The 26,975-nt window shown below is 37.7% G+C and overlaps 1 protein-coding gene across 1 annotated transcript in view; it reads left to right on the forward strand.

The window, feature by feature from the left end:
• Nucleotides 1–990: 990 nt before the first annotated feature.
• Nucleotides 991–26,975, forward strand: part of LOC127217101 (cytochrome b-245 heavy chain) — a 33,686-nt gene continuing 7,701 nt past the window's right edge. Inside the window, exons 1-9 of the mRNA XM_051177929.1 lie at nucleotides 991–1,147; nucleotides 3,034–3,129; nucleotides 4,520–4,630; nucleotides 14,181–14,265; nucleotides 15,743–15,888; nucleotides 17,828–18,018; nucleotides 20,970–21,099; nucleotides 23,617–23,709; nucleotides 25,365–25,618. Of these exons, the coding sequence (XP_051033886.1) occupies nucleotides 1,103–1,147; nucleotides 3,034–3,129; nucleotides 4,520–4,630; nucleotides 14,181–14,265; nucleotides 15,743–15,888; nucleotides 17,828–18,018; nucleotides 20,970–21,099; nucleotides 23,617–23,709; nucleotides 25,365–25,618 (1,151 nt within the window). The 5' untranslated portion in view covers nucleotides 991–1,102. The remainder of the gene's footprint in view (nucleotides 1,148–3,033; nucleotides 3,130–4,519; nucleotides 4,631–14,180; nucleotides 14,266–15,742; nucleotides 15,889–17,827; nucleotides 18,019–20,969; nucleotides 21,100–23,616; nucleotides 23,710–25,364; nucleotides 25,619–26,975) is intronic.

The following is a 26,975-nucleotide window of genomic DNA, read 5'->3' on the forward strand; positions in this document are numbered from 1 at the left end:
CTCTATTAGCTGTAACTGCTGTACAGCCACCCTTGTACAGTCAGTCAACTTCCATCACATAGTCGGTTCACCATCCTAACCTGTTTCATGTCTTGAAGACAGCATAGTAACCAGGAGGTAGCTGTGTTACATCTAGCTTTAGCATCTCCCACACACTAGCATACCATATCACACCATACTGCATACATTTGATCTATGTTAACAAACTTAACTTATAGTCTCTCTGCCAGCTGAGAAATTTAAGCTTATTTTCTCATATCTTACTTACAAGTGATGTCAGCTGTTTGGACTTCAAATGACTGCCTGCATTATTCCTTGGCACTGTAACTGGGTCTAGGTTAATTTACTTCTCTGGGTCGTAGTTTCCTCATCTGTAAATGTAATCATAAAATAGAAACTACTTTATAGGTATTGAGTTGTGAGAATCAAATTAATTGATGTATATGTTGGCACAAGTATGTTTCTGTGTATGCATACACATGTATTTATATGGATGCTTCAACTCACAGATGTATGTACACAATATAGATGCCTCTATCCATTTTAGAACACAAAATTGGCACACAGCTAGCATTCTATAACCATTATCTGTCACTCTTTTTACTTTATCCAATAAGGATAACTCCTGTTGTAAAAGCCTGTCAGAAAATGTCACATGTGTTTAATATGTTTAACCCAGCACCCACATGATGTATTCATGGTTAGGTGGACAACCTGAAAATTGCAAGTAGATAACTAGTTAGTTTAAAAAAAAATTTCACTGTGAACAATACATTCATAAACTTCACAAATAATCTGATAAATAATAAAACAAATTTAAAAACTTGACAAGTAATCTCTGAGGTATAGCAACTGATTTTATTTCCAATGTATTTACTTGTGACTGCATCACGAGGTCTTTTTTTCTTTCTGTAGTTTTTTTATGTGGTTTAAAGATTTAAATTTGTTATGGAAGCAGTCTTTCAGTTGACCAATGATTAGCTAATTTCTGATAATAGAAAAGGAAACATATTGCCCCAAGGCTGCTGTTTTCATTTCCTCATGCAAAGAAGAAGCACAGTAGAGAAGAAAAGCAGACCGAGCACACTCAACCTTTGCTACCATGGGGAACTGGGCTGTGAATGAGGGACTCTCCATCTTTGTCATTGTAAGTACCAACAACAGATAAATTATAAATTCTTTAACATGTTAGAGTTCTCTTGGGAGCTAAAATAGAGCAATGGGTTTTCTTGTTGTTGGTTGCTTAAGATATTTACTTACTGTGTGAACAAGCATCTATCTATTTGTAAGTAGGCTGAGTTAATTGTCCCATTCTAAACTTCTCAATTACAAATTTGCATCAACAGCTCTCAATTCTCCTAGTTAAATTCCAAGTTACCAAGACTATGAAATTAGCTAACATTTAGCAGAGACAATATTAGATATTTCATAGTAAAGATCTCTAATTCTGAGATGGTTTTTCTTAATTACTCAGAGGCAAAGTTCTCCATTTTTTATATTATCTACTTAAAATGGTCAATTAAAACTTTGCTGTTTTCGGAATAGTATTTTTCTTAATAGATTTCTTGGATGGGAAAGGAACCTTTATTTGAGTAATAAAATCAAAACAACCAAAGTTCTCAAATTTCTTTTTAAAACAGTTTTTTTCTATGAGGTCTGAACTGTACTTACTTCTGAGTTTTATAACAAATCCAGATAAAAATTGAAATTATTATATAGACTCATAAATATGCAGTCTGAATATTATATATATTTATGCACATATGAGGTATGTATGTAATATGCATTTATATGTAAGCCTATTTATCTTGAGAAACAATTTTGAAAATATGGTTATGGCTAATTTTTAATTACACATTGATTTATGTTCTATACTTTTAAGTTAGTGTTCTCAGCAAACCAATTATGGATGAATCAAATTGAGAGAAATATGGTATCTAAATATCCTTGCCAAACAGCTAATGAAGCATAGTATTAACATCACTTATGAATGTAAGTTTTGTAAAATTTTACCATGTGGTGCATGGAGTCTTTTAGCTCTGGAGATGTAAATAAGTCAGTAGCATGAATAAAATTAAAACAATAAATATTAAATTGAAACATAGTTCATGCCAAACCAACTTTCTAATGCAACATAGAAGCATGAGGATTTGAAACTCTAGTCTTGAGTACGTACTACCATTTTAAGAGATTACTCACCTAAGAAACAAGTTGAAATAATATCTTCATTCTAATTACAGTTTCCCCCAGGAAGTAAGCTTTTAAATTATATATGCATATACATGAAAGTAAAGACAGGGGCTTAGAAGTCTAGAATGAAGGAGAATGGCAGGGTAAGAAATGAAGTTTCTGTAGCATCTTCTTTGTAAAGATAGACTGTTTTGAGGCATCCATGGGTATTTACTAGCTAGTGTTAATAATAACTAACAAATTAATATTGAAAAAGTCACTATAGAGCTGAAGGTAGAAGACTGGGAAGTACAGTATCACTTCTTAATAAGGTTGTTGTTGGCATAAAACTCGAATTTATAATCTAGAACATTTATTTTTAAATTCCATGATCTCTTGCCCATGTTTAATATCCCCCTCCTTTAAAAACTGAGGATAAGTTACCAAATAGAATGGTAATCTGTATGTGCTGCAAATAGGTGACTGGCATCTGTGACAGTAGAGTTCAGTTTCCTAAAGTTTGAGAGTCAACAGTACCTTATTTGCATCTGTTCTCACTTAGTTACCATCTGAGCTTAAGATGAAAAAAAAAAGGGGGGGGGGAGAGAAAAGAGCCGAGACAGGCTAGTGTTAATTTAGTCTGGTGACCATGCAAAACACTGACTGGAGATAGTCAGTTGCTGAAAAGTGGAGTGTCACTGGAATTGGAAAGAGCTGCCTCTAAGCTGATTGTACCCAGTTTTGTAACCACCTTTGTCAAAATCAGAACTTGGGGGAAGCCCTGTTCTTATCTTGACTCTAGTATCATGTGGAATCTACCTATTTAGATTTATAAACCTCATCTGACTTTTTCTGTTTGTGCAGCTGGTGTGGTTGGGGTTGAACGTCTTCCTCTTTATCCACTATTACAAGGTTTATGATGATGGACCTAATTACTATTATACTCGAAAACTTCTTGGGGTGAGTAAACTTCTACTGCATGCAATATTGGCCAGTTCAGACTTCTAGGCAGATGTGATTGTATGTATTCTGTTTAAGATTGCAAATAAATATTCTGATCAACCAAGACATCACCAGCTCCACTCCCCAATTGCAATCTCTAGAATGGAAGGCCTCTTGGGAGCCATCATACATGGGTGATGCTGGTATGAAAATTGAAGTTTTCTGTATTTTTCTAAGGTAGATGGTTCATATCATCTTTTAATTGTATGGAGAAGCCCTCATAATGATGTGTGAAATGATCTTGAGAAAATGAACCTCAAGCTACATCAGGAGTCTTGTGGGAACTTGTTTGTGTACTACATCATTTCAGGCCAGCACGGAGGAGGTCATTGAATTTCTTTGAGTCCTTAACTAATCCATTTTCTTGAACTGTCAGGTCTCTTCATCACAAATGAAAATAATTAGAACTACAGTCACTCCCAGAGCATGTTGGTTATATAATGCTGAAAATATTAATTACTTATATTAATGTTATAATAATTTGTATAAGTAATATCAAACATGTCACATTATGAAAATTGTCTCTAATGCATCCACGCTGATCTGTTCTCCATGTATAATAGGTAACTTCTTCAGATATTGCTAAACAGATTTTGCCCGTGTTACGCCATACTAAGTTAAGGTACAGTTAGGTCTAAATGCTAAGAGGACTTTGTTTAAAATCAAAGATTTAGTTTTTAGACTGACCTCATATGAATGGTATGCACGCTTAAAGATTTAGGAGGAAGTAAATTGATGCATAAGGGGGACTCAAAGGATAGGAGTTATTCCTACACAAGCATGAGGGAGGGTAAGTGTTCAGTTCCCCAGCTTCCAAATGTAAAAAGCCAGTGTAGCCACACGCAACTATAACTCCACTATTGTAAGAGGAAGGGAGTAATAGAGATAGGATCCCTAGAGCTTACTGAACACCAGACTAGACAGGAGACAGTGAAATCCTGTTTCAAGCTGAGACCAAGGGAATAAAGCGAAGAGCAAGAGAAACACAGGAGCACACCTGATAGTGTCCTCTGATGGAGAAAAGGCTGGAAAGATAGATATATGATAATGCATGCATGCTAAAATGTGAAAGGTTTAGTCTGGGAGGTGGATAAACAAAACTCAAAGGAAATTAATTTCCACTCCCCTTCAGGTTTGAAACTTTGAAACATTCAGGTGGGGTGAAATCACAGCTTCAGGTTAAAATAAAGTGTATCAGTAGACCCTAAGGAAAGGTCCTCTGCTATGAAGGAAATTCCATTCCGGATGTCCTAAAGGAGCTGTATGAGGGCCCATGATGGGGCTCAGGGAAGAGAAGTATGGGTGTTCTGCTCACCAGTCTCTCTACTCCCTATCTGCTCTCTTGTAGTCAGCACTGGCTCTTGCCAGGGCCCCTGCCGCCTGCCTAAATTTCAACTGCATGCTGATCCTACTGCCAGTGTGTCGAAATCTGCTCTCCTTCCTCAGGGGTTCCAGTGCGGTAAGAGCAAACCTTCTGCCGAGTGCCTCAAATTCCAAGCCATCATGCCAAATGTTCTTTCTAAGGAAGAACAAAGTAATGCATTGGGAAGCTTATCTTGAGTAGAATATTCATGAGCTATACCATGTCCTATAGTGTAATATACATATACCTATACACATATGTATATATCTATAAAATAGTATATATCCAATTATACTATACTATTTAATGGCAGAGTTCCCTGAAGCAATCATTTAACTTGGAAATTTTAAGAAGCAGCTAAACAAACTGTGCATCAACAATAGTAATGAAGCAAACATACATGTGTTAGGGGTGTATGAGCCAATATGTGATATTTAGGAACTAACTGTTCAAGAATATTTTTAATTTTTTACCGGAGAAAACACATTTTCTGGGTAGCATCTCAAGCAAATTCAATCAATGCACAAAACAACATACTGTAAGAAAATATTAGTAGGAATAGTTGATTCCTATGGTGGCACATGTCTATAATCCCAGCAATGAGGAGCCTGAGGCAGAGGCCATCACAGGCTACATAGTGAATTCTAGGCCACCCTCTGCTACATTGTGAGATCCGTTTAAAAAGAAAACAAAAGTAAGAAAAGCAAAGTAAATGATTATAGCTTCATGGGATTGGAAGTTTCAGACCTTGCTTCATGTCCAGAACCCCCTTTGCCCTCACATAAACTTTAAAATGAGCACCTTGATATAGAAAGAGTATTTTTAACCTATAAGATTTTATATAGTTTTTTAAAACTGGTAGCATTTAATGAGGATAAAATTAAGTCATTGATATTTATTTAACACATGTGTTCAAATAAATGTTGTACAGAGAAAAATAGGTAGGTCCCATAAAACATTAAAATAAAGAGCCATGGGGAAATAAAATAATACAGAAATGACATTAGATGGGGTGAGGGATGCTAGGAAAGTTTCAGAAAGTAGCCTGAGAATGGGCATGTGAGGATAAATCATATCTAGAATTTGATGATGAAATTGGAAAGTATTCTAGCCCAGTCTTATACAGGTTCTCCAGTTGTCAGACCTGAGTCAGTGATCTCTAACTAGCTCATGTCAGCTGATTCTGTGGGTTTCCCCATCACATTCTTGACTCCTTTGTTCATATGATCACTCTCTGAATACAGGTAACAATGGTGTGGCTGGGACAATATATGAGGCCACCTGGCAGTGGGTCCAAGATCTAACACTATCACACAAAGTGACTTAGTGGGGCCCATTCTATATGAGAGATACCTTGCCCAGCCTAGACACAGGGGTGTGGGGGTGAGGCGATGCCTTGGTCCATCCTCAATGAGATGATGGGACAGACTTAGTAGATTTCCTAGGGGAGGCCTTACCCTCTCCATGTAGCAGATGGGGGGAGGGTGCAGGGAGTGGAAGGAGCAGGAGAAGAGGAGGGAGGGGGAAACTTGGATTGGAATGTAAAAAATAAATTAATTAAAAAGAAAGGAAGGAAGAAATAAAAGTATTCTATGTGGAGACAATAGCATGGGCAGAAACAGAAAATGGTGAGAAAATCTTATTTTCAAAAATGAGAAGTGTCATAATACCTTCTGTATCACCCTTTATTGTGTTCTATTTCAATGTATTTGTTGGGCAGGAGGTGCAGCTCAGTGGTACAGTGCTTGCCAACAATTCATGAAGTTGTGAGGTCAATCATCAGTATCAAAAGAAATGCAAAGGATGGTGTTTATCCAATGTATGAGTTGATGGTTAGATTGTTTTCCTATTGTGAAAGTTTGTGTACTTAGAGAATAAAGATGAATATAATCAGGTTCTAGCTGGCTTGGAAGAAAGAGAGTGTATTGTTCCCACAGGAAAAAGTATAGAAACAGTTGCACAGAATTGGGCGGGTTGAACATGTCACTCAAGCCAAGGACAGGCAGCATCCTGAGCTGGATTAAGGTATATTTCTGTGTAACGAGCCTTTAAAGCTTTAAAGCCTAATTGTCAGCAAGACATTGCTTCACTTTGGATTTTTTTTGTGCTATTCCTGATCATATTGAAAGAATTCCTGAGAAATATTTAGGGGTTAGTGCCCACCTAGGACCTGGAGTTTGAAGGTAAGCTAGTCTTGATGAGCTTCAGATTCGGTGAGAGATTTTGCCTCAAAAATAAGGTAGAAAATAGAGGAGACACCTGACACCACCCTCTAGCCACCACACAAACTTGTCTACTCCTCCTAAAATCTTAAAATATTTAAGTTAAAATCAATTTTGAAAGAAAACAGCAAGCAAACCATGTTTATGAAAGTACAGTATTTGTAATGGGAGTCTATGGCAATGGTTCTCAACCTTCCTAATGCTATGACCTTTTAATACAGTCCCTCATATTGTGATGAAATTATTTCATTGCTACTTTATAATTCTAATTTTGCTACTGTTATGAATCGTAATGTAAACATTCATGTTTTTCTACCCCCTGTGAAAGGGGTCACGACCCACAGGCTGAGAACCACTGCTCTAAGATAAGACTGGGGAAGAAAGTAGGAATTTTGCTGGGAAACTAGATACTTAAATGTATAGCTAAAGAATTAACACTTCAGCTGACAATTACTGAATATATGAACTAGATTGTGATTTACAGATACACTTGTGTTTCACTTTGCCCCCCCTCTTCCTACTCATACAAAATTCATATTAGTCTAAAGAAGAGTTTTTAATTTAAAAACATGTATACCCCAATTTGCTAAAATGGGATGAGCAGACAACAATTAAACTTTGCTACTACCCACCTCTTTACAAAATGCTATGCCATAAACTACACTCTCAGGGGTCTGAGAAGAGTCAGGAGAAGGTACAGCTTTGTAGTACAGCATTAACCTAGCATGCAGGAGCAAAGTGTTAGTCGTTTTGCTCAGCAGCAAAACAACTCAAACAGACAGAAATAGAAGAAGAATGTTGGCAAATCCTTTGAGATTCTCCGGAAAAGGTCAGGAACTTTGGCTCTGGAAAATAGTGAGACAAAGCTCTTTTATCTAACTCATTAATTTGATGTGTCACAATTTCGCCTTGCAAACTGAGCAAAACCAGGGCAAAACCTCAGAACAGCACCTGGTGTTAGACATCAACCGCGTGAGGCTTTCCAAATAATCTCCTGAATGGAAGACTCCACATAGATGAAATTTCGCTGGATTGAAAGGCTGATAGCCAAGCTGCCCGTCCATCGTTTAAATAGTACAGGGGCCAGATGAAGAGATGTGAGATGAAACCATCGCACAGTGATGTTTTCTTTTTATATGGAGACATGTCCCCATTTGAGTACTTTCTATTTAGAGGAAGTAAAGCCTGAGAAACAGGCAGTGTTTTCACCAAGGTGGTCAGTTAAGAAATCCTGGTTACTCCACAACCCCAAGTTGCATTGCCTTGAGTGACCATGTCCCACAAGCAACACATATAAAATGTCAGCTTTAGGGTATCCTGTGGCCCATGGGTGAAGATCCGCATGAGATTTTTTTTGTCAGTTGCTATATTATTTTTTTCCTTTGTTTATTTAAATTTGAAACAAGCCTGTTTTACATATCAATCCCAGTTCCCGCACCCTCCCTTCCTCCCCTGTTCCCCCCACCAACCCCCATCCCATCCCCTTTCTGCTCCCTAGGGAGGGTGAGGCCTTCCATGGGGAGTCTTCAAAGTCTGTCATATAATTTGGAGCAGGGCCTAGGCCCTCCCCCATGTGTCTAGGCTGAGGGAGTATCCCTTTATGTGGGTTGGGCTCTCAAAGTCCATTTGTATACTAGGGATAAATACAGATCCACTACCAGAGGCCCCATAGACTGCCCGCTGCCTGTCCTCCTAACTAACACCCAGGTTCAGGGGGTTAAATTGGAGAAAAGCTCAACTGTGTAACCAGATAGTTAGATCTTCACACAAAAGAACAGTTTCCCTCACTTGTTTATTTATTTATTTATTTAAATTAGCATACAAAGTCAGGTTTCTCCTTAGGGCATTTTCATACATACTTGGTTCTGGCTGCCATTTATACTCTTCCTCTCCTAGGACTGCACTTCATGCTTCATACCACCTCTTCTTTGACCCTTCCTTCCCACTTCCCCTCCCCCAAAAGCAACGGTCTGTTACAGGGACATTCGAACTTTGAAAAATGAAACTACTTTTCTGATTGAGATTTAAATGAGTGAGTGTGCTGTGACCAATGTTGGAAATCAGAACAGTCACAGCTCACTGAAGTACCACAGAACTCATGTCAAGGGAGTGAGGTGGGGACATAATTAAATGGGAGGATTGCGATTCAAAGCCAAGCCATTGTGCTCCCAGGACCCATTTGATTTTGTATGCGCCAACTAAACATTTTGTACTGTCCATGTGGCTCTGTTTAATATGAGTATTTGACCCTGCTAAATAACCTACTCCAGAAATGGTAATGATATAATAATTTCAAGAACTTGTTAATGGAACGTTCTGCTAACTAAACAGACATGGAATTTCTGTTCAGTTTTAGGGGTCTGAATCATTCAGACTTTGATTTTGAGCCAAAAAGCCCTCTGTCTGTGTGTCCTTACCCCCTCCAAAACAAATAGGGTGAAGGCTCTTAGCTAGCTTTGTTGACAGAGATGGGAAAAGTATAGGCCTAAGCATATAGAAGTCTTTGGTGAACTTTTAATGACCTCGCTTGAACGTGTAGAAACAAATTTCTAACTTGTGACTGTCCTAATCTTCTGCTCAGACTAAAACAGGAAAGTTAAAAGGTAAGGTCTTTTGCCTTATACCTTATATAGCCTCAGAAGCAGAGGCCTTGCATGGCTTCGCCTCCAGCCATGTGTCCTCCTAGGAGGAGTCCCTTGTGCTTTCTGTCTCAGGAATGATTTAGCAGGAAAGCAGGTCAAATGATGCAAATTGAATATAGATATGCCCTTCTAGGAAGGGCTGTAGCTTAGTGGTGAAACACATGCCAATACAAAAGGCCCTAAATTCCATCTCCCATGTTGAAAAAAGAACATGGATGAACATACTTTTAGTTAAAATATACTGATAATTAAGTTTGTCATTTATTTGTCGCCCCAGTAGAAGTCTTCCAAAATATTAATAACTAGAGACACAGAGTGAGTAAGGGCAGATGGCCACAAGCTTAAGGAGCTTAGAGTCTTGTGGAAAAGATATAGCATAAACATGGGATTTCAAATTTATAAGGAGTACCATATAAAGTGCTACACTTCATCTTTATCACATATTTTTACTGTCACTATGTGTGTATATTACTGTCAGATTCTTTGCCTGAGTTCTATAGGTAGATGCATGGATAGCTCTTGACGTTTTACCTAAAATGTTTATAACTATATAACACCAACAGAATCAGACCAAGTATACATAAAATAGAGCTACAAAAGTTCACAATAGACCCTATTCAATATGTACTGCATTTTAGTTCCACTTTTCACTATTTTGAAATTCAGTTTCAATAGAGCATAGAAATTTGCCATGATGTCCCAACAATTGCCCTTGCACTATAATGTTAGTTTGTTGAAATTGGGCAAGGCTCTTTGTGACAGTAATAGAGAAACTTCCTTTTAGAAGTTGGTGGACAAAGGCAAAGAGCTAGTTTCCTGAGGAAACTATAAGGCATGATGACAGCTTGGTTATTTGGGAGATGGCTGGTAGTAATTCAGAGGTGAGCCAAAGCACAGAAATGGCATGTGTAGGGTAAGGAGGAACAGAAAAGGCCCAGACAATCAAAGACAGGAAGGCCCTTCCTTCCAACTTTACCAACTAATCATCCTGCCTCATTTTCAGGAAGTGGTAAAGAGATCATTTTCTTGAAAGGTCAGCATCAGCATGACTTACGGCTTCTTTTTAGGGTTGTTTACAATTCCTGAGCACACTGAAGACAACGGTTAGGGAAAATGAAGGATTGCTGCCCTGGTGGGACCTGTTCCATTGATTCACTAGTTTTCTCTTTGAATAAAATGTACTTTGCATTAATTACATGTTAAGATATAATGGTTATCTCTGAATAGAGACTGTATTACCTAATCATATCACATCTCTCCATTATTCTAACACTACATCTATTTTTAATGGTTGTGTCAAAGGTTGGTAAGGTTCATCAGCATCTAGTATTTCTTAAATTTTATGGATGCTAATTAATGATGGTGTTAAAGATGAAACTATAGAGGTGGCATAGGGAGCCCAACAAAGCTATACTATTTCTCTTCAAATTTGTTATGATGCAGTAGCTAGTTAATTTTTCCCTCAATTCTTCACACAAATAGAAAATAAGCAGTAGCAAATATAGATAGGCTTAATGATCTTATTTTCAAGGCAGTCAAGAGTATGGTTCATTTGTGTGGCCAAGTGATCAGTAATGAAAAAAATTAAAAGTATATAGCATGCTGATCTTTGTTCAGGATGCTTGCCCTCCAGCTGGAGAACAAGGGTTAGATGAGAATTTAGTTACACAATGATGCAAGTTAGCTTCAGATTCTAATGAAACATCCCTCAATGAACACATGCCTCCTAGAGAAGAACTTCTATGATTACATAGGTGAGAAAACTGTCCTACAGCGAAGCAGTAAGTCTGTGACTCACTATAGATACATGTGGAGGCAGAACTTACTTTCAAGCGTAATTCATTACTGCTTTCAACCATACTAATTCCCATCTTGTGATTCTTTGTTTAATTACGGTTTTTTCATTTTCTTTATTTAAATTGTTTTTATTAATTTATTTTTTACATTCCAATCCCAGTTACCCCTTCATCCTCTCCCCCTGCCACCTCCCATCTGCTCCTCAGAGAGGGTAAGGCCTTTTGTAGGAAGTCTATTAAGTCTGTCCCATAATCTCATTGAGGCAGAACCAAGGCACCCCTGTGTCTAGTCTGGGCAAGGTATCTCTCCATATAGAATGGACTCCACTAAGTCACTGTGTGCATTAGAGTTAGATCTTGGACTCAGTGCCAGTCTAGTTGGTTTTGGTTTTCTAGACAGGGTTTCTCTGTGTAACGGCCTTGGCTGTCCTAGAACTCACTCTGTAGAACAGGCCTTGAACTCATAGAGGTCTGCCTGCCTCTGCCTCCCAAGTGCTGGGATTAAAGGCCTGTGCCACTACTGCCCAGACCATTCTGTGATTTTTAAGTATCTAATCCAGTTTGCCACTCCAGGAAGGATGCTATTAGTATCTACTTCTGTGCAACAAATTGCCAGAGATGCAATGTTTTTTTAACAATCCTCATTTACAAGCTGAAAAACAGAGGTACAACATCCTGTGTTTGACTTCTCTACTCAGAGTTCTATGAAACTTAGATTAAAAATAAAATGTTGCTGGGTTGAGAGGAAATGAATGTACCTTGAAACCGAATTAGAATATTCATCTGCATGTCTGGGCTCAGAGATAGCACACGTTTTTAGCATGCACAAGGCCCTGGGTTCTATCATCAGCTCTGTACAATGAAATAAATAAATAAATAAATAAATAAATAAATAAATAAATAAACAAACAAACCAAAAACCACTTTTCTAGCTCCTTCTTGGAAAAATTCTGTTCCTTGCAGTTGCAGGTCTGTGCTCTCTATTTTCTTGCTAGCAGTTGTCACTGGCCACTTTTGGACCCTACATGATCCATCACCTCCCTGTCATGTAGCTATCTCCATTCTCCAGCCAATAATAGTAACTTAAGTCCTTCTTGTATTTCAAATCTATAACTTCTTCTACTTGGAACTTCTAGACCTAGATTTTAAGAGATTATGTGATAGTGCCAGATTCACAGAAAATAATCTCCATCTGTAAGTCAATTTTGGATTTTACATCTTCAGAATCCATTTTACCATATAAGTTAACAAAATCTCATGTCCTAATTATGGGTCCCATCCAAAGTCAAGGAAGAAGATTGCACCGGGTTATTACAAGTCATTCCAGAACTCTGTCTACCAGAACGATTCTTAAAAACTGAAAGACTATGGTAGTCAAGAGACAGAAGGCCATTTCCTTAAAAATATAAAGGAGTTACCTGGTCTGAATGAGATCACTGTTAAAGAACTGTGGTAGCTGAATGATCACATGCCCTTTATTGATTTCTTTCCACTCTGCGGTTTGTTCTCCTACCTTCACTTCCTATAACCACTTTCCACTAAGGATCCTGAAACTTATATTCTTAAGTCAGATTTTTGAGGCACCTAAAATAACAATGATGGTGTCCTTGCACCTGATTTGATGGAAAGCAGAGACTTTTGATAGACAAACAATAGCTTGAAGTCCCAGCCAAAGTGAAAATTTATTTTTTTTATCTCTAATGGAGACAAGAATACTTACATTATTGCATCAAGTGATGAGTAAATTTTCTGGGTCACACAAGACAATTAAGCTTTTCCACTTTACTTGTAATCCCTATCATCTTCCTTATAAGTACTTTTATGATTCCAAGGGTCTTCTTTTATGTAGCCTTCCCTCCTTTTAGGTGGGCTACTGAGAAACAGTAGAGTAAGTACAATTTCTCATAAATACCTTTCTACAAAGTCAGAATCTTATTAAAAATATGTAACCTCTTTATTTAAATTAAATACAGTATTTAGATCCACGTATGAGCATTACCTAAGATTGTTTTAGAAGCTCACTGTCCTCTTTAAAGAACTTTGATTTTTTGTGACAGTACATTTAAATTGTGGGACAACGCAGTTAGAACAAGCAAGTGGTCAGATTTTATGAGGCAAAAACTCTATTTCAACCATCAGCAAGGTTTTGCTTTCTCTGCTTTGAGCACAGAGTTTACTCCACATTCAAATCTATGCATGTTAACATTTGGGGGTGGGCCAAATACACTGGACAAACTTTCTATTTTGAATGTCAAGTTATCATATAAATTACTGCAATATTGATACAAACAGTTCTCAGATGGTCTGAATTTAAATCCCGCTACATCACATAAGGCAAGATAATCACCTTTCTTTCCTCAGCTGTTAGACAAGGGTCTCTTCTCTCCTTAATAAAACTGACGTAAGAGTAAGAATTAAAAGACTTAAAGAAGCTCTTCTACAAGCTCTCAGTAATTGTTAGTTATTATTATTATTAACTATTTTTATTATATGAGAGTGATCCTTCTTGTAATATCTCTGACCAAGTGAACCCACTTCCCTCCTTCTATAGCATATATGAGCAATTGGATTGACGACCTATTTGCTTGTTCTAGAACTGTTCACTCATCTTTGTCCATACTGGATTCCTAGGAATGTAACAATCAGCCTACTGTTTATGAATTTTTAGATCCCTTGTTTATTAAATAAATTAATCATAACTAGAGACATATTTTGTAAAATTCAAAACTTTATACAATGAAAAAGACATTTAAAAGAGGACTTCATGTCACTAGTATGAGAATAGGAAACATTATTTAATCTGGATGTCTGAACTCAGAGAGACGACTAACTACCTCTAGAAGTTTTCTCATCAACCAAGTGAATGGAAATATATCCTTGGAGAATGGTTATGAGAATTACATGAGACGATGCATGCAAAGTATCTTAGACATAGAAGGCTTTCACATTAATAGTTTCTACCATTCTTTTTTCTCTTCATCCAAAGTGTTGCTCAACAAGAATTCGAAGACAACTGGATCGGAACCTCACTTTCCATAAAATGGTAGCATGGATGATAGCACTTCACACTGGTGAGTTTGAAATGACATTTGGAATGCAAATAAATTGCAATGGAGGACCAGTCTATTCTTTGTATCAGATTCTCCATGTCCAGATGAAATCAATTTAAAAGCATTCAGATTCAACTTTCTGATATTAGGATTCATGCCTACTGTGTGTGTGTGTGTATGTGTGTGTGTGTGTGTGTTTAACTATAGGATCTTTCTATATAAATAAAATAAAAACATACTATATAGTCTGTCCTCATATTTTCAGCATTTCCTATCTTTTTAGTATTAAGATGTTTGTTAGTGAAAACACGAAAATTTTTATTCATTTTATCAAATCACTTTGCTATATATATGGACTTTGTGGGTTTTTGCAGTAAACCTACAGAAAGTGAGCTATAGATTAAAAATATCTTAAGGAAGCCCTTAACACCTATATGCCTTGCTGATTATTACTATTATCTCGTCATGTGTTTTTACATGTAATGTATTATATTACTATTGTGGTGTGGGTGTTGTTGCAACAAAGGATATGCCTAGAACTGTTACACAATCTCCCCGAAATTGCTTAAATAATTTATTTGCCAGAAAATAGTCACAAACACTAATGAACAAAACAGGCCTGTGAGGAGTCTCTTACCTGATGAAAATGAACTTAGTTTAGAGGCGTTTCTCTTCTTACACCAGATTGTTCAGGACTTTGAGTTGTGGTAAATGAAATGCTTCAGAAGAAATGAATGATAATGTCTTGTTAGAAAGTGGCATACTATACCAGTACGAATACAGACACAGGTGCCATAGAGCTTGGATTTGATTCCTAATTCAGCTGCTTCTTGGCTAGGTGACCTTGGGCAAGATTTTTTTTATTTGTTTGTTTGTTTTGTTTTGTTTTTGAGACAGGGTTTTTGGGCAAGATTTAAAGCAATCTATGCTCTGATTCCTTTATCTTTTAGATGAGCTGATATTAAATGTACTTAGACCATTGGTTTACTATAAGGATTGAATAATCGTAAAGCTCTCAGAACAGTTCCAGGCCCCTAAGAAGCTCTAGGCAAGTGATGGTGAAATAATGAATGCAGTTTCTTTTTAACTCAGAGATTCGTCATCTTGACCATCAGTTTGTAGTAATTCAATTACATTTGTCCATGTTCTCTGGAGGTGACTTAGAAGACAGCACGAGAGTTCTTTTCTCACGAGCACAAATACATTAGGGAAAAAGAGAGGATGTGAATATATCAAATGTGTAATCTTAGAAATTGGTTGGATCTTCGCAACTGTTAAAGACCTTCATTTTAAAATTGAGAGAACCAATAGCAGTCACACAGGCAGAAAGAAACTTGACCTATTAGAACTGTCTTGCCTCACTGGTTGTTGTATACAGCATCCTAAACTGCATCCCTTTGTTTTGCTTGAGAGTCATAGGCTGTGGCCAAAAACCTAGATTCCAATAATATTATTCATCCCTCTCCTCCTCTTTGTCTCTCTTTTCTGTCCTCTTCAGCGATCCACACCATTGCACATCTGTTCAATGTGGAGTGGTGTGTGAATGCCAGAGTCAACAATTCTGACCCATATTCAGTATCACTCTCTGAAATCGGTGACAAGGACAATGAAGAGTATCTCAATTTTGCTAGAGAAAAAATCAAGGTAAGCCCCCCTTTTTCTGATTCAGATGTTTCCTGGGCTATTAAAACAAAGTATAGTGAAAAGCTATACTTTGTCCCATAAAATCAACAATGAAAAAGTTTGCTGATGGCTTAGAATGTAAGTGTAAAGGAACTGTCTCCTATCCCATTGGTCCCATGTGTGCAGACTGCTTGGGTATTTCCTGAATTCTGGGCTCTCTTGGAGAAATTTTCCATGCAGATCTTGTAGTAACTCACACTCACCCATGATTGTGCACATCACTAAAATAAAGCAAGGGATTCATGTCCAATCAAAGCTGGGTGTAATACTTGCTACAATGAAACAGATCTCATATCTTAAAGAAGTCCAAGTGAATTCCTGAAGAGAATGTTTTGGGGGACTTGCTAGACAACATAAGCTTGTATTAGATGGTTTGATGGAATGTTTAAGAAAGACAGTATTTATTTGAATCTTATATGATCAGGAATTGGGGGTAGTTCTGGGATTAATTTCTTAATTATTTTTCTGGAAGACTGAAAGAAAAGAACAGGGCTAGCCTTGATATGTAAAGAACCCATGCTTTGTCTAGACTCAAGCATGATTTCAGAATAGTCTTATTTTTCTTTTTTAAGATTTATTTACTTAATTTTTCTATGGGCATCCATGAACTCTCATGGGTATCCATAGGCTTTCATCCAATGAGTTCCTGAAGCTTCTTCCACTCAGAAAGGAGCTTCCTGTGGCATAGGAAGACAGTTAAGTTACCCACTGAATTTCAAACAAATTTTCTGCATTTAGAAAAACCGCTACAAGACAAAAATCAACTTTTCCAAAATTGTTATGTTCAAATTGATATAAGAAAAACTGGAGTGATTCATAAATTTTTTTTGTATGATACAGTGGATACTTTTTCTTTCCATTGTTTGCCCAATGATGTATAAGGATGACAATTTGAACATATCAGTTGAACTGACATTGTCATACTTGTTCCTATTTTCCTTGGGTCACTTTTATTGGAGCTGCACTTCCTCCAGAGTGTTTTCCTTTCCAGTCACTTTAGCCTGTCCCCCTTGAGGCCACCAGTATCTCTGCCCAAAGATATGCATGCACAGTTACTTCTCCAGGAGAAGCCTTTGGCAAACAACTGGTGAGTGCAGGCCTTGAAGTGCAGCTTCTTCCCTTTAGTCAGTACAAACTCTGAGGTACAGCTTCCTCTCAGCTTGGCTCAGGTGTATGCCTGAGTGTAGGAAATTCTCCCACCCTCATTCAATAGAATTCTCTGATATTGGAGACAGAAAACAAAACAAACAAAAACAGGGACAGTCTCGATGGGGATAGCCTCAGCCTGACCCTGTGCTTTTCTGTGCATCACAGCCTGGTCTTGCCAACTGATAAGAGCTGCTGCCTACAGGTTTTACTATTTTTATAAATAAACATGATGAGAGAGCATCTAAAGGGCAAGTTAAAGCTAGCCCTGTGAGATGTTGTCTGTGAGTTTCCCCTTGCCCGACTTCCTTCTTTTCTCCACCCCATTCCTTCTTTGCTGAGCAGCTTTTCTTGAAACACCTTGTTTCTAAGTCATTTGCCCATCAGTTCTCATCTCAGGATCCAGTCATGGAGAACTCAGCCTCAGATGGTAGGTATTCTCAGAATTCATTGGCCAATTAAGTACTGTGATCTTTCCAAATCAAAGAGAGAGCATAATACATTCTGAGGACATGTTTTACTAGGTCAGTTTTTTTTTTTTTTACCACTGAACTCCATTAGAATCATCTGAATGTAATGGTTCTTATTTATCTATGACTCCTCAACAATGTGAGACAGTTTAATTTGAAAACCTCAATACCATCTCTCTCTGAGAGCCAATGATGAGCATAGCCAGAGGGACAGGAAATGCCTTATATAAACAGCTTTAAAACAGAAACTCCTGCAGTTAAGAGCCTACGTTTCTATTTTCCAGAACCCTGAAGGGGGCTTGTATGTGGCCGTGACTAGGTTGGCTGGTATTACAGGAATTGTCATCACACTGTGTCTCATTTTAATCATCACATCTTCTACCAAAACCATCCGGAGGTCTTACTTTGAAGTGTTCTGGTATACACACCATCTATTTGTGATCTTCTTCATTGGCCTTGCCATCCATGGAGCTGAGTGAGTTTTCTAATTCTATTGTCAAAGACTTGTGATTCACTTTCTAGATGTATTGTCCAGTGATAGCCACAGTGACTTCCTTGATCTTGTGTGTTCATCCTTTCTATTGAGGGATTGTAATGGCACAGCAGATATCAGTCAAAAGAAACAGCAACACTTTTTGCTTTCTTGTTGTACCCATCTAACTAGTTTCAGGGCACTATGTCTGATTGTGTAGATTGTCAACTAAAAATTCCCGCCTAAAGAGAAGGAAGGTAGTCCACTCTCTATTTGCCACACCTTAGTGAAAGGTAAATTCTTGGATGTCCTCTGCATTGTTTACTATGACTAAATCACAAGTAGGTTAGGCAAAATCCCAAAATAAAAGAGTTAGTGATTAATCAGTTGATGAGATATTCCATTGCCCAGGTGATTTTGATTTAAGCAAATAATCGTTGCCTACTGGGTATGAGGATCTATGACAGGAACTGTGAATGAATGCTAGCTAGAAAAATGCATAGGCATTGCTTTCAAACTTTTGAATATGATGAAAGTAATAACTTCTACCAAGCTCTATGTCAGGTGCCAAGAACTTAACATTCAATGTTTCGTTTAACTCCTCTAGTGTCTAGATGAAGAACCCCAAAATAAAAATGGTACAATATGTGGGCCAGCCCACACCCAGCTGGTGTGTAGCCTGGAGAACATGTAGTCTAGAGTGAGCTGTGGTGAATACTCCCACAAAGATACACAGTGCTTGGCTGTATGCTTGGAAAACTCTGCTTTAATATCAAGTTTCATTTTTCTACTCTTTCACACCATCTGCACATAAAAGCTATACCCAGGGAAGTTCCATGATGGGTATAGAGTTCCGGGAACGTAAGGGTGGGGAAAGTAAATATGCAAAACTCAAGCCAAGTAACCTAGGGGTGACCAAGTCTTGAGAGTGAAAAGAGGAAGGATGAGAAGATGCAACTGTGGCCAACTTCTGTGTGCATTCTTAACCTCCTTCCTGTCTTGAACCCCTGGTAAACTCTTTCTAAGCACTGGTATATCTGTAGGAATTAACAGTCTCCTACATCTCCTAAAGCAGCAGAGTGTCTTTAAGTGGAACTTGCTCATAATCTAGCTATCTCACTAAATCCTACAAAAGTGAAGACATTTCTTCCCCTCCCTCCTTTACTAATCCCACCACTCCAGTTTGCATAGTGGCACAGATGGCCATCTTCCTTTGGCTCAGACAGGGATTTATTTGCCTTATTCTCAACCTAAGTCATAGTTTCTATTTACACTGGTTAAGTGATTGCTCAGGGTCTGATGGCTAGGTAACAGCTGAAGCAGAATTAAAATTCTGATTTGCAGGCTTTGGATTCTATTGTTTAGAGCATGAGGAAAATATTGTATTTTTTCTATTAATTTTTCCCCGTGTGAACTAGGAAATCAAGACCATTTGTAATTACTATTCCTCAGACTACTGCTTTGTCCATGATGTTTTTCATGTGCCATGTCCCTTGATCACTAAATTCAATCTTTGGGGACAAAATGTATCTGTTTTACAGATGGAGTAACTGATACTCAAAAGAAGCTAATTTTATCAAGACTACCAACATATGAATGGGTAGACTTGAGACTGGAGGTCAAGGCTATCTGTGTACCCTCATGTAAAATTTGCAAAAAAATCATACATGCCTCTCAAGGTTATTTCACAGATTAACTGAAATAATTGGTGAATAGTACTTTTCCTTGAGTCTACCCATAGTATGTCCTCATGCAAGGAAAGTCTCTTCACCAAGACCTGTGAATAGGAAGGGGAGGAATAGGAAGTGGTTAGCCTCCACAGTAACTTCCAGGCCAGCCAGAATAACCTAATGAGACCCTGTTTCACACAAAGGTGGGGAATGCTTAATGGCCTTGAGTTAAACCATTCTCACACCATACTAAATGAGATCCTAAATTTTAGGCAGCCCAAATGGAGTTTACAAATGGACTTCCATGTCTCTTTTATTAATATATTCTGAAGGCCATGCCATTTACATTTTTTTTGAAATAACTTATTCCATTTTGTGCTTCCCTCTCTCCATCATTACTAACCCACAATCACCTAATATTCTAATATTTGATTAGTTAATATTTATTGAGTTGAACTAAATAAGCTGTAAGCACCTGAAGGAACATAGTATGGTACTCATATCTGTGAGGATGGTTGAATCTTCTCAGAAAGATATAATTTTTAAAATATCTTCCAGATGTAGTCTCACTATGTAGACTAGATTGGCCTGAAATCCTCAAGCTCACATTCTTCATGTGTTAACATGTAGAGTTCAGGGATTACAGGTATTTACCATGCCTTGCCTTGACAAGTTAGTGATCTACAAATAAAGCACTTCTGATAGCCCCAAAGCCATTGTGTGTGGTTGTGTGGGTTGTTCAGAATATTAAAATGCCTGTCTAAAATTCTGGAAGGTAGTCAGCTCTCTGTTGGCCACACATGGCTTGTTGAAATGTCTTCACAGATGACCTTTTCCAAATCTGCACAAAGGCACCCCATGGGTTAACAATCAGCCTGCTAGAACTATCGGGTTTTTTGTTTCTGCTTTCTGTTTGCCTAAACACAAAATTGATACTTGAATAGAAGCCCGTTCTTCTTTTTTTATAATTTTAAAAGGCACATGTTGGTAATCCAAGACTCAAAATCCATAAAATGATACACATCTTTGTACTGCTGCCCAGCCCAGAGTTTTTCTATTGTTCAAGATCACACATTTTCATTTCCTTCCCTGACTCAATCAGAAGTGATAGTAAAAAGCTCAGGGTCCCCCATATAAATACTTGCAATATTTCCATACAACTCATTGTTACAGTGCTTGCCTAGTATATATGAGGCTCTGGATTCCAAGAGTCTAAAACACTCAAGCAGCTTACTGTCTTGTTATTAAGTGATGCAGACTTATATATTTTTTTTTATTCACCAGACGAATTGTACGTGGACAGACGAAAGACAGTTTGGACAAGCATAATATAGAGTTCTGTGAAGACAAAATCTCAAAATGGGGAACAATAAAGGAGTGCCCAGTACCAAAGTTCTCTGGGAATCCTCCTATGGTGTGTATTTCTATTGCTTTTTTTTTTATAGTGCTATTACTGGTAGACTTAAGAAACAGGTACAAATGTTATAGATACTTTGCTATGTGAATTAGCTAGAACTTTTCTTGAAAAACAAACTTTACATTGATCTGTTGTCGATGTCCTAGAAAGAAGCAGAAAAGCATTGCTTTCAATTGTTCTTTGGGGTTAAGAGCTGTCACTACCACCACCACTGCCTCCTCCTCCTCTTAAGGGTATGGAAATCACAATAATAGAAGTTAACAATTTTCCAAGATGAAGTTAGGGATTCTATCCTGATCTGAGTTGTAGGGCTCAAATAAATCACCTATAAAGAGCTGTGGGTCTCTTTGGTTACCAGGAAGTCTATATGGCTTTCAGAATTGTTAAGAAAATGGGTGAAGTAGTGCATTGTGCTGCCTTTAGGCATCAGGACACCCCATCTATCAGGACCACAAAGATGCACAGCCAGAATCATACAAACACCAAGGGCAGTCACATTGTGATAGAGTAGGGGTATAACAAGGGTAATTAAGGGGAAACAAGGTAAAATACTTGCTTTCTCCCATAGAGAGTTCTTCTGAGCTCCATTCTGAGCAGTCTTTATATCTCTGCCCATGTGAGCTTTATAATCTTCATGTGCTCTTTTCTTTCATTGGCAGACACTATATTTTGTTAGTTGCTGTGCTAGCCACTAGTGTAAATTGAACATTTGTCTGGGGCTTCTGGCTAGTATTATAACTCTTTTCTTAAGCATTGTATAATATAAAGACATCTCCTATTCCATTTCTCCTATTCTCTTGACCTGGGAATATTCTTTTACTATGCTCATCGCTCCTCGACAGCTTAATGCTTTTGAGTATCCTTGCTCATGAATGAAATCAAGCTGATTAAGCAGTGACTTGCCCTACTATATTCAGCCATTGATAGAATGCATAAAAAACAAACATTATTTATTAATAGTTCTTTTATGGGTGAGAGAAGTCACAGTTCCTTGATGACAGCTGCAGTGAGTTCTACTTCCTTTGCAGACAACAGCCGCAAAACTACTTCTAGGTTTCTGAAGATATCAAAGAAAATGTCTAAATCTGATGCCATTCAATGACACTCTATGGTATCACATAGAAAATAGATGGGATACTTTTAAAATACCAATCTAATAAAGATGAAGCAGAGCAAAAGAATACTCTTCACTTACAGATATTCTTCAGTTTTAGCTAGTGATGTAGAGAATCTGAGCACTTTCAATTTCTCCAACAATATAATGTCAAAAATATAGTTTAATAGACTATTGAAACTATAAGGTCCTAATTATGATTTCTAAACACCATGACAAAGAGCAAATTGTGCGTGGGGGGTTGGTTTATTTCAGATAATAACTTTCAGGTCACACTCCATCACTAAAAGAAGTCAGGTCAAGAACCCAAGGCAGGAATCTAGAGGCAGGAACTAATACAGAGGCCATGGAGAGGTACTGCTTACTGGCTTGTTCTTACTGGCTTGTTCTTACTGGCTTGTTCTTACTGGCTTGCTCCTCTTGGCTTGCACAGTCTGCTTTCTTATAGAAATAAGGACCTCCACCCAAGTGTAGCACTGACCACAGGGAGCTGGGCCCTCCCACATCGTTCATCAATCAAGAAAATGAATGCCCTACAAACCTGGCTACAGAAAATCTGGATGGAGGCATTTTTTTTTTCTCAATTGATATTCCTCTTCCAAGATAACTCTAACTTGTGTCAGGTTGACAAGAGAAAAACCGAACAAAACCAACCAGGACATATGAGAAACATGCTTTTATTTTCTACTTCAGATTCCATTCTAGAAAATTAAATTTTAGATATTTTAAATTTTTTTTAGTACTGCAAATATTATACTAGGAATCCAACTGGTAGACCTGTTGGGCCTAAATGTTTATATAAAGACTAAAAATCTATGAAGCAATTTCTGTATTCTGCTCAGACACTTATATAGAAGCCTTAGAATCTTCCTGTGTGTCCCTTCAGCAATACATTGCACAGCTCCTAGAGTCTATCAGAATATTGAAGAAGACAGCTGAAGACTTTCACAAAAATTTGTCATTTTGCAAAAGATTAATTTCAGAGTCAGTGACTGGGAGAAAACAATTGCAATGTTGCATTAAAAATCTCATACTGCTGAAATGAGACAGGTTCAATCTGATACCATCTGGGCTCTGTTGTAGTCTAGTCCAATGACAGTTGTGACAGAGAGGAAATCTCATTCTTGTAGCAAGTCCTCTTTCAAACGTCTCACACTGTAGATACAGTTCCTATAACATATAACTCCAATGTGGCTGTTTCACTGGCATCACAATTTATCTTAACTTTTGATATTTTCATACATTCTGTTTGATTAACAAAAAAAGCTCATCAGTAGTAAATACTTAAACAAGTGTACAGAGGTTAGCCTGGCTTGTAAAATGTTTTCTTATTCTGAATATTTCACTAGCTGTCACTACTCCCTTAACACAGCTCATGTTTGTATTTGATATGATTACAGACTTGGAAATGGATAGTGGGTCCCATGTTCCTGTATCTCTGTGAGAGGCTGGTCCGGTTTTGGCGATCTCAACAGAAGGTGGTCATCACTAAGGTATGTACTGATGTGGGAATTTTATGTATTACTAGCTAAGTATTACATGGGCAGGTCTCCTCACATTCTCTATACTGTTGATCAAAAAGGTCTCTTAGCCACATTCTTTTTATTAAACTGAAAACGAAAAGCCTACAGTTTATTTTAATGAGTTTAACTTAATGATGAAATGGATTGGCCTCTAGGTGGGGACATTATAATGCATCACTTTCTATGACACCCACCACACACATTATGTGTTATTGAGACAAAAACTTTTAGGTACTAAAAAACAACAAGAAGCAAACAAAGGAGGCTGAAAAATCTTTCTAGTTCCTCCTTGTATTCTTTATAAGTAATCACAGTGTATTTGTGTCAAGCAGATTAATGCATAAGCTTCACCTTGCATTTGGTCTCCAACTTCCAAGTTTGGAGTGACTTTTCTGTTTTCCTAGGTTTTGCTTTTTCTTTACAAAATAAAGAGAGACATATACACTTAGATAGACATACAGACATACAGACAGATAGGAAGGTTTCTTGTTGCTGAATAGCCATCTACTGTGCACATACAGCACATTTTCCTTACCCAGTCATTGTATAGTTAGGTTGATTCCAGAGCATAGCTGTAGTGCTGAAATAAACTTGGGAGTGAATACATCTTTTTGACAAGAAAGAATATCTACTTTCTGGTTCCCTTATTCCATTCTGTTTTAGAATTATCTATCCATTTACTAGAGTTGGATTATTTGAATAGACTTTCTATGGCCAATTGTTTGTATGGACAATAAATATAGCACCTGTCTTAGGGAGAGATAGATGGTATCCTCCCTAAGTGGAGAAAAATGTAGAAACATTGCATGAAATTGGGCATGTTAAGGTGTGATTCCGGACAAGAACATACAGCATGGTTAGCTTCACTTGGAGGCAATTGCAATAGTCGGTGAAACCGGTATATTCTGGCTGGCTTCCAATGCCCCCTTCAGAAGCTTGTTTGTGTATTTTTTTTTCTATTTTTTGTGCTTTATCCTTGTGCTTTCTTTAGCTTGAGAGAGAGAGAGAGAGAGAGAGAGAGAGAGAGAGAGAGAGAGAGTCACAGCAGACTGATAGTTTCAATTTCCTACTAAAGTTGTGAAACAGAGAACTGAATGCAAAAATCTTATTAGGAGTGTGTTCTCAGAGGATGTACTCAAAATTAAAGTAAAACCAGATGTGGGAGCCCATTCCCATGATCCCAGTAATCAGGAAGTTGAGGTAGGAGAACATGAGCTCAAGGCCAGCTTGGGCTACATCACTCCTCTCAGACTACCCTGGGCTACATACAGAAACCATGTTTCAAAACAAACAAGAAAAGATCTTAAAATATTAAGGAAGACAAAATGAGGAAAAGAGAAGGGTTGACCTGGCCCACACTGTGGTTGCAGCTGCAATGTCAGCTAATCCTACAAGGGGATGTTGGAGTTGTCTCCGACTGAAAAGAAAACACTAGAAATTTGTGTCGATACTTCAGGCCATCATTAGCCAATGGCCACATTTGAGGACAAATCCCAAATGACATATATCTGTTTCTGTTTTGGTCCTTAAATAAATATTTAATGAAGTATTTTATCCATGTGAACCATGAAAATGCAAGTATTCTGGTGACATGTAATTTTCAGGGTCACCTTTTAATTTTGCAGGTGGTCACTCACCCTTTTAAAACCATTGAGCTTCAGATGAAGAAGAAGGGATTCAAGATGGAGGTAGGACAGTATATTTTTGTCAAGTGCCCCAAGGTATCCAAGCTGGAATGGCACCCATTCACCCTGACCTCTGCTCCTGAGGAAGACTTTTTTAGCATTCATATCCGTATTGTGGGAGACTGGACAGAAGGGCTATTTAATGCTTGTGGCTGTGATAAGCAAGAGTTCCAAGATGCCTGGAAACTGCCTAAGTGAGTATAGAATGCATATTGCAAATGTGCCCGAGTTTATGAGAAATGGTGCTAAATAGTTGTGATTCCCTGCTGCCCCATGTGATCTTCTGAGTGACAAAGCACGGGGGTTCAAAGAATACAGTTGTGTGTCTGTTTACAAATTCATATAGTATATTTGTGCATATGTTTAGGTAAACTACCAAGTTTAGGTAAATTATAAAGCATTGAGATCAGTGTTTCTCAACTTTCTTTAAATATGTGAAGGTTAAGGCCAAGTTATATTAATTTTTTTCTGAAAAGCAAAAAGCATATTCAGAGATACTCTACAATTTTAAATGACATCATTTGTTTGAAAGTATTATTTGCTTTGCATCCTTCTCTCCACTTGTATAACATGGTACTGGGACTCAGTAGATGCTAAAAAGGGAGGGGGGATTGTAGTTGTTTAGTGGAATAAACAAGTGGAAAGTGGTGCTATCAAATCAACATTGTCATTATGTTTAAAAAGGTCTTACTTAAATGTGTAATGCAATTAGGAATTTTAAATTTGGATTGCCCGGTCAGGCATGGGGCCCATGCCTATAATCCCAGTACTTCAGATGTGGAAGCAAAAGGATTAGGAGTTTAAGGTTCTGCCTGACAACATTGAAAAAAAATCAGTGAGCTTCCCATAAAATAGCTTCCTGTGAAGATCAGAGGTCCTGAGTCCAATCCCTGTCCCCCTGGTTGAAGAAGAAAAACTCCTGAAAGTTGTCCTCTGACCTCATGTGCGCACACACAATATCAACAACAGTGATAATAACAAAAATCAGATATACTTTTCTATAATAAGAGACAAATGTGAGCTGTAGAGACAGCTTAGTCATTAAGAACACTGGCTATTCTTCCAGAAGACCTGGATTTGAGTCTAAGCACTTACACTATTTAACTCCAGTTCCGGGGGTCCACCAGCCTTTTCTAGCCTCTGTGAGCACCAGGTATGTACCTGGTACACAGACACACATGCAAGCAAGACATCCATACACAAACGATAAAACAAATCTAAAGAGGTGTGTGTGTGTGTGTGTGTGTGTGTGTGTGTGTGTGTGTGTGTGTGTGTTGTGTGGAGATGGAAAGAAGAGCGAGAAAATGAAAAAAATGCAAAAATGCTCATGGCAAGCTAGCAAAGGTTTTCTGTTAAATAATCATTCATATTCTTATTTTCAATGCCCATGGTGGCATTGAATTACATGAAAGTTATTTTATGAAGATCCCCTATACATACACTACCTCAGCAGACTCAGCATAGGGCACATCTCCAACAATAAAGTGTATTCTATTTCCTGTGCAGATGAAGAAACGCCTGAAACTGTCTATCCTTTTCCATTTACATTCA

Source organism: Phodopus roborovskii, unplaced genomic scaffold (assembly GCF_943737965.1).
Source record: "Phodopus roborovskii unplaced genomic scaffold, PHOROB, whole genome shotgun sequence".
Lineage (NCBI taxonomy): Eukaryota > Metazoa > Chordata > Mammalia > Rodentia > Cricetidae > Phodopus > Phodopus roborovskii.